This window comes from Ictalurus punctatus, chromosome 29 (assembly GCF_001660625.3).
Source record: "Ictalurus punctatus breed USDA103 chromosome 29, Coco_2.0, whole genome shotgun sequence".
Lineage (NCBI taxonomy): Eukaryota > Metazoa > Chordata > Actinopteri > Siluriformes > Ictaluridae > Ictalurus > Ictalurus punctatus.
The window spans coordinates 16,190,795-16,202,686 of record NC_030444.2 but is presented as its reverse complement, the minus strand read 5'-3'; the positions used below and the strand labels follow the sequence as shown (position 1 = coordinate 16,202,686).

General features: G+C 43.8%; 1 protein-coding gene across 5 annotated transcripts in view; it reads right to left on the bottom strand.

Annotated features, from left to right (window-relative positions):
• osbp (oxysterol binding protein) overlaps positions 1-10,623 on the bottom strand; it is an 11,854-nt gene extending 1,231 nt beyond the window's left edge. Inside the window, exons 1-20 of one of the 5 annotated variants that reach the window (XM_017461005.3) lie at positions 10,486-10,548; positions 10,330-10,405; positions 9,619-9,789; positions 8,625-8,833; positions 8,233-8,395; positions 8,043-8,154; positions 7,714-7,912; positions 7,457-7,559; positions 7,286-7,349; positions 6,991-7,158; positions 5,029-5,274; positions 4,784-4,904; positions 4,332-4,435; positions 3,729-3,824; positions 3,411-3,598; positions 3,093-3,325; positions 2,738-2,776; positions 1,587-1,625; positions 1,369-1,407; positions 1-300 (exon numbers count right to left, since the gene is read on the bottom strand). The exon at positions 1-300 is cut by the window's left edge and continues 1,231 nt beyond it. In XM_017461005.3, the coding sequence (XP_017316494.1) occupies positions 158-300; positions 1,369-1,407; positions 1,587-1,625; positions 2,738-2,776; positions 3,093-3,325; positions 3,411-3,598; positions 3,729-3,824; positions 4,332-4,435; positions 4,784-4,904; positions 5,029-5,274; positions 6,991-7,158; positions 7,286-7,349; positions 7,457-7,559; positions 7,714-7,912; positions 8,043-8,154; positions 8,233-8,395; positions 8,625-8,833; positions 9,619-9,752 (2,400 nt within the window). In that variant the 5' untranslated portion in view covers positions 9,753-9,789; positions 10,330-10,405; positions 10,486-10,548 and the 3' untranslated portion in view covers positions 1-157. Of the gene's footprint in view, positions 301-1,368; positions 1,408-1,586; positions 1,626-2,737; positions 2,777-3,092; positions 3,326-3,410; positions 3,599-3,728; positions 3,825-4,331; positions 4,436-4,783; positions 4,905-5,028; positions 5,275-6,990; positions 7,159-7,285; positions 7,350-7,456; positions 7,560-7,713; positions 7,913-8,042; positions 8,155-8,232; positions 8,396-8,624; positions 8,834-9,618; positions 9,790-10,329; positions 10,406-10,485 lie in introns of all 5 variants that reach the window. The other 4 variants (XM_017461006.3, XM_017461004.3, XM_017461007.3 and 1 more) reach the window with 4 other exon arrangements.
• Positions 10,624-11,892: the final 1,269 nt, after the last annotated feature.

Here is an 11,892-nt window from a genome sequence, read left to right as displayed (position 1 = left end):
TGTGGGGGGGGTTATAGTGTTTCTGAGAAACGATGGATGTGGAAGCCCATACTGAGCTTCCCGTTTTCCAGCACAGGGAAAGAAAGCTGATTTGCTGCATTTTTTTTCCTTTCTATGTTGTTGCTGTAGTTGTAATAGTCCACTCAGAGGTGCTAATTCAGAAGATATCGGGGCAGGCGTGCCAGTCACCGTGCTCTTTAGCCTCCCAGTACCCCCCCTTGTAGATATGCGTGGGCTCTCCAGTCATCAGGTCTTCCTGCTGCTCGAACCAAAGGGCCTTGTAGCTGTCCTGCGGGGCGCCTGGTTAAAAATAAACAACACCACACACACAAAGGCAACAAGGTCAGCGTTTTGGCATTCCCTCTACAGAAAGAAAAAATAAATAAAAAAAAGATGGGGGGGGCATACACAAGTCATGGTTTCAGTCCCCAGACCACATGAGACCAACAAACTAAATATAATGTCCAAATAAGATTTAAATTCAAATTAAATCATTCAAAAATGTACAGATAAATAAACTTTTACACTCATTTAGTTGTTTATATGTGTAATGGGGAAAAGATCCAACACACTTTCAGCCAAGAGAAACACACTAAATACAAAAGGAAGAGGAATTCTGTGATAACCATGATGGGTTCGCATCGTCTGAAATCCTACAAAAACCCTGACAAACTGCCACATTTACTAACCAAACTAAACATTATCTACAAATAAACTCCGCTGAAAAACAACCAGAACAAACAATAAGGAAGAGATGAGAAGAGAAAGGAGCAGAAAAAGACAGAAGTGAAGCTCTAAAGAGACCAAGAGCATCGAGTGGGGGATGCTTAACTTTTTGGGGGTGTGTGTGTGTGTGTGTGTGTGTGTGAGAGAGAGTGAGAGAGAGAGAGAGAGAGAGAGAGAGAGAGAGAGAGAGAGAGAGAGAGAGAGAGAGAGAGAGAGAGAGAGAGAGAGAGTGCGCGCATCAGTGTGCGAGTTGTAAAACTCTTATGATTTTACTCTCAACTGAAGCACAATTAAATAATTTAGTTTTTTCCTGAACGCTGCAATCTGATTGGCCCGCTGTGTTTCCTAGGGGTACACAAACTTTTGACACAGCAAGTCTTAGAGATACACGATATGATCTTTACAAGTTGTTCAGGCACGATACTCTTGTTTCTGCTGACGAGCTGAGGGAAAGTCTGCGATTGGCCGGTTGCGGTGTCAGTCAAATGACTTCATTTGAAAGTGGGCGGGGCTAAATATCAATACTGTTGTGTGTGTGATTGTTCTTGTGAGGGCGAGATGTTTCTTATAACCATGTTACAGTTTTAAGTGCTTGTGTGCGTGCGTGTGTGCGTGCGTGCGTGTGTGTAAAGTGGTACTTGCATGAGTATGGGGTGGAGTGTGAGCTGTGCAGAGTGTCGACTGCAGACAGGACCGTGATGACGGATGGAGAAATCAGGAAGAAGAAGAAGAAGGCAGATTAAGAAAGATGCAGCAACGAAAACAGAAAATGAGGAAAATCTGTATTTTATGAGGCAGAAGTAAATGAGAAGAAATGAGAAGAGCTGAACAGTGGAGTTATGAAAGAACTAAATACTTGCTTGAGAGTGAGAGATCAGAGGAGGCATCATCAGTAAAGGCTGCGAGAGGAAATGAAGAAAACAACGCAACCGTGAAGATGAAATGGATGAAAAACAGAGAGAAGAGAAGCTGTCACTATTAACCAAAGGAACAAGGCAGAAAGAGGAATGAATAAATAAATAAATAAATAAACAAACAAACAAACAGAAAGAACAATGAGATGTGACCTCGAATAAAAACCACACACCTCTCAACCCTGAAGAGGAATAAAGCTCAGTCGTGTGCAGTAAACACACACACACACACACACACACACACACACACACACACATTCCTGACACTGTGCTTTTACTAATCACTCGTCTAACGTCCCTCGTAGACAGAGTGAAAAGATCTGCAGCTGGAAGTGTCTGTGCGTCTGTACAACCGAACCATCCTCCTCATAATCCATTCACACAAACAACTCATTTTCAATTCCATTTTCCCCTTTATTTAAAATAAAATCCTCAAACTGAGTATAACAAATAGAAACTTCAGGCTGAAACCGTGCGTCCAAATTTTAAGCAGCAGAACAAATTTTTATAATTAAGCAAAACAAAACCAGGAACTAGAAAGAGGTAGGAACCATCCCCGTTTCTAACGCGCTGTTCTTCATTCTTCCAGAAACTTTGCACTGAAATGTACAAGCATCAGCATGTCCACGTGCTCCTGGTCGAGGCCACGCCTCCCGGGCCCAGGCCACGCCTCCGGCAGCAGAGAAGAGGTGCCCAGATGGTGCTGAGGTGACCGAAATGCACAAGTATGATTCTGCCAATTTCACCAAGGTGGGATATTTATCTGTGTTAGCCTCACACACTGCGGTTCACATCCACTCTTCTCACTAAGGTTAAAGTATTGGCACCCAACTTTCTTTAGGTCACTCGTTGCCATTAAACTAAACATTAATGAACCCTTTACTAACCCATCACTAGTCTCCACCCCACATCCTTCAGATAAACTCCACCTACTTTCACAGGTACAGTTATACGACAGGAATGATGAGAGAGTACTGTGCCGTACCGCACAGTCCAATGGAAAAGCAGTAAGAGGTAAGGAGGGATATGACAATACAAGAAAGAGTGGTGTGTGGGTGTGTGTAATGGGACAGAGAAAAGGTGGAGGAAGTACTTGCTTTTTAGAGGCGAGTCAGTTATGGAGTCCTCAATGAGAGCTTGAGGGAGACAGACAGAGAGAGAGAGAGAGAGAGAGAGAGAGAGAGAGACACAGAAAAAAATGACAACTAAAAATCAAGATAGTTATGATATATTAATACACTGACAATGCTAAAATAAATAATTTTTTTTTTTTTTTTTTTTTTAACCCAACATTTTGTCCTCATGTCTCACTCTCATTGAGTTTCTCACTCTCACTGTGTCTCAACCCCCATATGTCTCACTCTCCTTCAAACCCCCCCCCACCCAAGTGTGCATCTCACCTACTCTCTACATGTCTCACCATCCCAGTGGTGTCTCAAACATAAGTCTCACCCTCACTGTCTTCGGTAATGGCGAGTTGAGCCGCCTCCCTCTCTCTCTCCCGTCGCACAGTGCGCTGTTTCTCCTCCAGGCGCTGTTTCTCAGCATTGGCTTCATCCCACAGCCCCTGTTCCATCAGTCTCTGATCTGGGCGTCGCCTGCTGTCTGTGGGGGCCACGCCCTCCTCCGCCTCGTTCAGTGTCAGTGCCAGGGATGAGAAGTAGTACATGTTCTCTGCTCCATCTCTACGGAGAACAACACAAATACACAAAACATTACATCTGTTTGGGCAGGAGGACTATCAGATTACATTGGGGGGGGTGGACTTACGGCAGAGGAGTTTTCCTCCACAGTTCTCGAGCTTTGAGTGTCTGGTAGACAGTTTTCTGGCGTCCCTCTGCCCCATTCTCTCCTCCTCGGCTGCTCTGCATCACACGGGAAAACTCCATCTTCTCATCCCACGTTCCCGAGAGCACGTAATGAGCTTTACCGTCCTTATCAGTCACCACACCCGTTACCTGGGGACAGAGAGAGAGAGAGAGAGAGAGAGAGAGAGAGAGAGATGAAGTGAGGTGGACACTCTAGATGTTTTATACAGTTGAATTATTATTGTTTATTAATAAGCTGAGGATGTGTTTGGAGTCTCACTTTTCTGGCCACATCTCTGGAGAAGTAGCTGTAGGGAGCGAACTTCAGGTGGCAGCGATCTCCTGTTCTGTGGTTTATCACATCAATCTCTCCTGACTGACAGAACAGAGAGGAGAGAGCAACCATGAGCCTAGCGAGTCATACGTATACACACCTCATCACACTGGAGGAGAATCCTGCACAGGCACCAACAACATCTCTTTCTGGAGTACAAGTGAATTTCAGAAAGCATGAGGAGAAATCCAGCGGACATTCCCCACACCGTGTCTCTCTATGCCCCGAGCTCGAGTCATCTCTCAGGTGTTTATAATCAAATATCCACACATCTCCAGCAAGATAAAACACATCCCATTCATCATGTAACTGTAGACACTGAAGACGGTCTACACCTGTGCTGATGAGGCTTGTAGTCCGAGTAATTTAATAAGAGTTTGTGGTACAGTGACACACACACACACACACACACACACACACACACACACACACACACACATCACTACAGTACTGAAACAGTATTCCAGGCTTCACACCGCCCCCTGGTGGTGGTCTCACACTCTCTCACACAGGTTTTACTGCAGTGTGTCCAGGTGACAGTGATCTCACCTGGTCTATCCACAGCTTTCCTACGATGATGTTGTGCACGGTGGTGTTCACCTTCTTCCAGGTGTAGTGATTATTACTCTTCTCAAATATACAGTGAATAGAGCCTGGAGACACATTATTATTATTATCATCATCATCATCATCATACACATGTTTACTTATCAACTAATAAAGGAAGCATCTGTCTGTCTCTGTTTATCCGTCTTTCTCTCTAGCTCTCACAATCTCAGACTGGTCTGTCCTTCTGTCCCTATCTATCTCCTTCTGTTTAACTGTCTCTGTCTTTATGTCTCACTCCCTGTCTCTCTCTCACACGCTCGGTCCCTGTCTGTCTCTCACTTTACACACTGTGAAAGTGAAATTGAATAAATCTTTATTCTGATTTCTGTAAAGCTGCTTGTGACACTGATTATTATTATTATTATTATTATTATTATGTGTGCGTGTTGTACCGAGTGGCATGATGGAGAGGTATTTGCCCCTGAACTTGCTGGCCACAGTGATTTCCTGCCTCAGGGTCCAGCCTCGCTCAGAGATGACGTGATGAGCTGCAGCAGGAGGATGATGACTCACCTACATACACACACAAACACACAGAACATTACTATATATAGTTTATATATAATACACACACACACACACACACACACACACGTCTTCCTCTCTCCCTTCTCTCTCTCCTACGCCCTCTCAGTACCTGTTCACAGAGGGACCTGTATCCGCTCTCCTGCAGGCGGTCGAGCTCGTACGTTTCCCCCAGCAGAGGGTTGAAGGGTTTTCCTGTGCGGTGTACGGTGGTGGAGTAAGAAGACACAGTGAAGGCTGCTACGTAACACAGCTGCTCCAGTGAGCTCTGACACTTAGCAGCTCGGTCCAGCAGCTCAGAGTACTCCAGATCCTCGGACAGACGCTGCAGCATGGAGATCGGCTCGTTAAAGTTCACCTGTACGAGGAAAACCACACGTTACTCTACACATATTATACATGCAAGCATCTGCAAACAGACAGTCATGTGAAAAAGTAAGTACACCCCTGCATTTATCACACCTTCAAACCCATAAAATTAGAATCAGGTGTTGAAGATCGGGTTCCAGTGATTAGAACCTGCTTAGGGAAAGCAGGTGGAACCGGTCTTATTTATACCCCTCTCATATCTAGTGTCCAGAGTTCCCTTTGTTATTGAGGTGTGTGGTGTCATCATGCCAAGATCTAAAGAGTTCTGTAAGGCATTCAGAAAAAAAGTTGTCTATGCCTGAGTCTGGCAAGGGATTTAAAAAGATCTCCAAATTATTTGAAACATCATTCCACTGTAAGGAACATCTACAAATGGTGCAGATTTCAGACCATCCCAGCAAATTCAGATCAACATCAGACCGTCTGATGCAAAAAGAAGCCTCCAAGCACCCCAAAAATTCATCATAGGATCTGCTAGTAAGTGTTGTAGCTGTTAGTCTCAAAGTGCATGCTTCTACAATCAGAAAGACATTGCACAGATCTGTCCTGCATGAGAGGTGTGTCAGGAAAAAGCCTTTTCAAGACTACAGTTTGCCAATGAGCATATAGGCAAATAAAAAACCAATCAAAGATAGCGTTCTTTGGTCACAGTAACAGCAGACATGTTTGGTGCAGACCAAAACAGCTTTTCAGGAGAAGCACCTCATACCAACTATGAAGCATGGTAGTGATAATGTTATGGTTTGGGGTTGCTTCGCTGCCTCAGGGACTGGACAGCTTGCATTCATTGATTCAACTATCAATTCTGCATCATATCAAAGAGTGCGTGAAGATAATGTGAGGCCATCTGCCCGAAAGTTGGACTGAAAGTGGAATTTTCAACAGGATAATGATCCTAAACACCCAAGCAAATGCACCAGGGGATGGCTCAAAAAGAAGAAATGGAGGGTTATGGAACGGCCTAGTCAAAGCCCAGATTTGAATCCTGTTGAAATGTTGTGGGGGGTTTGAATTGGGCAAAACACCTATAAGAAGATATTTCAGCTAAAGGGGGCAATACTAGCTTCTGAGGCCAAGGATGTACTTACTTTTTCCACAGAAAACTATTACATCTATTGTTGTTTCTGTTGAATAAATGATTAAAAATGCTTATTTTTCTTGTGGTTTTGTTCAAGTACATCAACTTCATGGATAGACACTGTTTCAAAAAGCCAACAATTTCCATGGGGTGTACTTATTTTTTCACATGACTGTACATGAATATGCAATTAATGCTCTAGTCATTCCCAAGAGTCTAATACTTTAGCTAGCATGTTAGCTCACGTTCTTCAAACGAGGAGGATTCCAGTACCACAGACTTGATTTACAGCGGAGTTTTCTAAACTCACAAATGAGTTTTATACAGAGGTACTGAGAAAGCCTGCAGTTTAAATGGGACCACAATTTGAATTCAGCCCTCAAACTTAACCCAAACCCACAGTCAAATCTTTAGAATCAGATTCTGAGACCTTTTAAACGTCATGCTCTTGAGTTCAGGGTGAGGAACATGAATTAATATGAATTAACATGTCCTTCTTTATGAAGCGTATTTGAAATGCATACAAGGTACTCTTGAATTATCTAACTTTATCATCTACTTTATTGTTAAAGTAGCGTAACATATCTGTGTTAAAATCAGAGAAGCGCAGCACGAGAGCTTCCTTACAGGCATGGGGATTTTGGAGAGCTCTTTGCCGATGCAGTTTTTCATGATGCTCCAAAGATTGAGTGAGTAGTTGGGTTTGTCTGGGATTCGGGTCCGCCTCTTCCTCACTGGCTCCACCTCCTGGGACTGAGGAGACTCCGGATTGGACGCTAGAGACTGCTCGTCCAGCTGTAAGTGACCAATGAGGAGATTATTTTTTTAAAATGATGAGATAAAAGATGAAAATGCTGTAAGGAGCATCAGACCTCATAAATCAAGGGTCAAACGAGGGCACAGATAAAACTAAATTTCTTACCGAAGTGGTGCCATCGTCCATCCCCATGTCACTGCTGATCCCACTGACGTTACTGCCCGACCTCCTGAGAGGAACAGAAACAAAGAGAGAGGGGGAGAGGGAGGGAGAGAGAGACACTTAGGTCTAGTCCATAGTGTGACACAGAAACAGGAAGTAGGGGTAAATACACACCTGTGGTATTTGGGGTCGGCTGGGACCGTGATAAACTCCTCACATGCATCGAAAAACTCGTTCTCCTCATCATCGCTGGCGTCACCCTTTGCTGCAGCCGAGCCTGGAGTGATAAACAAAAACATCGTTTTATCAGACTAAAGATTCAAAAGAAAGTCTTGATTAAAGAAAAATTATGTAAAAATCTGACTGTGACATTTGGGGCATCAAATTCATACTGAATCATACTGAGAGTGTGTGTGCGCGCGTGTGTGTGCCTTTGCTGTCGGCCGTGGTGTTACTGGACGAGGCGGGCAGCACGGTGGCTCCTCTGAACGCTCTCTCCAGGTGGTTATGCTGCTTGGCCAGCTGCTCCAGCGTCTCCTCCAGACGAACCCTCTGATCCCGCTCGGCCTGTAGAGCTTTCTGCCACCGCTTACTGTGCGCCTGAGCCAGGGCCAGGAAGTCCCGACACGCCTGCGTGCGCACACACACAAAATCAGAAGTCTGCAGAAGCCTATTTTTTTGGTAAGAAATGTATGGTATGATCATGCACACCACATCTTAAAACCCGTAAACAGGAAGTGGAAGTGGAAAAGCGTCTTACGTTGATCATGGCATTAGACGTGATGCGGAACAGCGTGGCCCTCTCGGTCACCTGCCGGATTTTATCGCTCGTCTCTCCGCCCAGTTTAATGCTCTCCAGCTCGGACAAGGACCTGAGAGAAACCATGTCAACTCGTACCTACCGAACAGATTCACAAAATAAGAAAACTGGTCTCAGAGGTGGAGCTAACCTTTGGAGGGCGGAGCCGTGTTTGGCGATGAGGTCGTTGCACGTGCTGAGGTCCTCCACTTTGCTTCCCAGAGTTCTCAGCGTGGACTGGACTTCCGAGTTACGAGTCCCGACACCCTGAGCTGCCATCGGTGGAGAGGAGGTACACTCGTCCCCAGAATCATCTGAGTAAAGACAGAGAAGAGGAAGTCTGCTCATTTCATCTGTTCCCTAACACTTTTCACTTCATCACATTCAATTCACCATATCGAAAGAAAAGCTTTTTGCGTGTGCGGTGTGTGCGCGTGTGCCCGTGAGTGCCCGTGTGTGCACATATTGATTGAGAGGGTTGTAATAGTGACTGGGAATGACTGACCAGCCTCAGAGTGACTGACCTGACTGGGCGTGTCTTACCCGACTCAGCATGCATGTGCACAGCTTTGGCCTTAGCGAGCTCCAGGGCCGTGATCCAGCGCTGTCTCTCCACCTCAGAGCTCGCCTTCAGGTGATACGTCTGCGCACCACCGTTAGAGATCACAAAGTTGCAGGAGTCCTCCACTGCGATGTTGGCTGTGGCCAGATTTATAGTACCACGGCACGTGTGGCCCATCTCCGCCTGGGTCCTGAGAGAGAAAGACACACACACACTTTTCTTAAATAAGTGTATCAGCTGTGTAAATGTTCTGGTGGTATGAAGATATAATTGTAATCAATAATGCCACCGTGTTTTTCTGAGATATTCCATAATTTTATTACATTGTTTATTTTTTTTTAATAATTACAAACTGAATGCAAGCAGTTTTTAAATGCAATTTTAAAATTCAACTTTATTTCGTCTTAAATACAAGCCCATGGTGTTCAGTAGAAATGTCTTTGAGAATGGAGATATATTTCTGGCTAGCTTCAACTCAGAATTTCAGGCTATATTTAGTTTATAGGTCTAGTACTTTAGCAGAATGTCATAAAGAGGGACATTAACCGTTTACGTGGCTCCATCCATCCGAGTCACATTTCATACACATACAGCTTCAGTCTTCACGTGACACCTAATGTGACCTTCAGAGATGTGATTAACGGGGAGGAGGTCAGATCTCTCACTCACACACACTTCCTGATTTCTCTCCATGGAGTGGAGTAGATGAACCAGTTCACACTGTTTACAGGAAAAGACCACCTTACAACAATCACATGACCCAAACACACTCCCTCTGAAGCCACAAAGTCAGATTCACAGAGAAAAGTCCCATCACAACCATCACCACAACCAGTGTTAGATAAGATATTACTGACTTACTGATGGAGACAGTGTATTAAGGCAAAATTTCTGATTTCTGTGTCACTTTAGAGACTAATTTAGTGCATCAAGCGTCACTTTAATTCTCTACACCAGTCAGATGAAAGTCTTTACCTGTAATAAGACAGCAGGCCGTTGCTCAGGACGAACCATCGCCGCTGGTATCCCTTTATGTAGTTGGTCCACTTGAACAGCCAGCCCTTGTAGGTGTCTCCGGGCGCCGGAGCGGCCGCTTTCGGCTCCGACATCACGCCAGGCCGAGGCTTCAGTGAGGCCTACCGCTTCCTAAGGAGGCCAAAACATATAAACGGGTTCACTCAACCTGGACTGATTCCAGTACATGCTCCAGAAATGAATCAACGACAGTAATTTAAAAAGAAGTAAAGAAAAAAAGAAAAGCACATATTATATTGTGCTCAATAATATATCGTGAGATTTAGCGAGTTACACAGCTAATGTTTTATACTGAAACACACGTCACGGCTGTACAGGAGCTGGCAATCACACTGACATCTTATTCCTCAGCTAAAATGATATCCGTGTGTTTTCTGACTAAAATACTGAACCAGCTAGTTGCTAAACATTAGCCGTCATGATGCGGGTTTCGCCTACGTGTACAAACTCGGCTAACCTGCTAGCAGCCGTTAGCATTAGCTCTAGCATAACAAATAGCAAAAATATCATACCGGGAAATAATTTAGCTATATAAAGCAAAATATAAACACGGCTTCTCGTTACCGACCATTAGGGTAAAATAAAATAAAAATTCCCGTAAGTTGTGTGTCGCTTCAAATTCACTAAAATTACTAAAGAAGCTAAACTGACCTAGCAAGCTTTAAAGTGACAGGCGCATGAGCCTTCACTCGCCATGACAACAGCATAAACCAGAGCCGGAGTGGATCTAAAGCACAGAGTCAATCACATTACCAATGAATCTCACTTTAATCCTGTATATATTTATATAAAACCCCTCAGACTCACCTATCTCCTATCTAACTCTCCCAGTGTGGAAGAAGGGAAGGGAAGGGAAGTGGAGAGAGAGAGACAGAGTCAGCTGCTGTGGAGAGCATGGGCCAAATCCCAAATCACGCCACAGTGCACTATGAAGGCGGTAACACCGCCATTAGGTCATGCCCTATGTAGTGCACTTACACTGAGAGTGAACAAGCATTTGGGATTAAACCTCATCAGACAGACTTTATCACTCTATGACGCTTGGGAATGTTTGTTTGTTTCCTTCCTTGCTTGCTTTTGTATATCTTTTTTGTATATAAATTTACATAACTACACAATATTACACTGTCTGGATTATATCTATATGTAAATATAAAACGATAATTATTTGTAAATCTTTCTTGATTTTCTATTTTTTTAAAAATTATTTGTATAAGCTTGAAGTTAACTGCGTTAAACAGCATTTTACTCTTTATTCGAAAATTCGTAAATTTATTTGACATATTTCAACTTATTCTATAATTATGCATTTTTTAACCTTCTTGGGCTTGTATGTTTACTTTGTTCTTTCATTTTGATGATGTGGTTTCTGATAAATTTTTAACAGGTATATTTACAGGTATATTATATAATTTATTATACCTGTGACGTCATTCACAGTTACTTCTTACTACTTACTACTTACTACTTACTACATGCACGTTACTTCCGGTTTAGTTTCTTCGGGTATTGCACTGCAGGGGCCTGCACACTAGAGTGCGCACTTTGGGACTCGTACTGAACGCTTCTGCTCTCAGTCTGGTTCCATGGTGTAATGGTTAGCACTCTGGACTGTGAATCCGAGTTCAAATCTCGGTGGAACCTGTGGAATATTTATGATTCCTACAGTGATGCTCACAGAGAATAAGTGCAATTATAAAAGTTCATGTACAGCATGCGTTTTTTTGAGTGGGGACGTTAGGGGCTAGTTAAGTGTTCATAGAAGAGTTGAGTCTCCAGCAGATTTTTGAAGATAGTGACAGATTCTGTTTTCTGAATTGATGTTGCAAGCTCATTCTACCACTGAGGGACAGTCAGTTTGAAAGTTCTGGAAAGGGACCTCATGCCTCAATGAGTAGGCACTATACCAGACTATACTGGTTGTTAACGGAGGGAGATGAAGAGGGGTGTGACATAATTCATTTTGGGCTGGTTGAAAACAAGGTGAGCTGCTGCATTATGAATCATTTGAAGGGGTTTGATGGAGCTGGCTAGGAGGCCCGGGGGTAGTGCGTTGCAGTAAACCAGTTCTGAGATAACAAGAGCCTGGACGAGTATCTGTGTAGCCTAATCAAGTTCAAGTGGCTTTATTGTCATTTCAGCCATATTCCAGCTGAACAGTACACAGTGAAATGAAACAACATTCCTCCAGGACCATGATGCTACATAAACAAC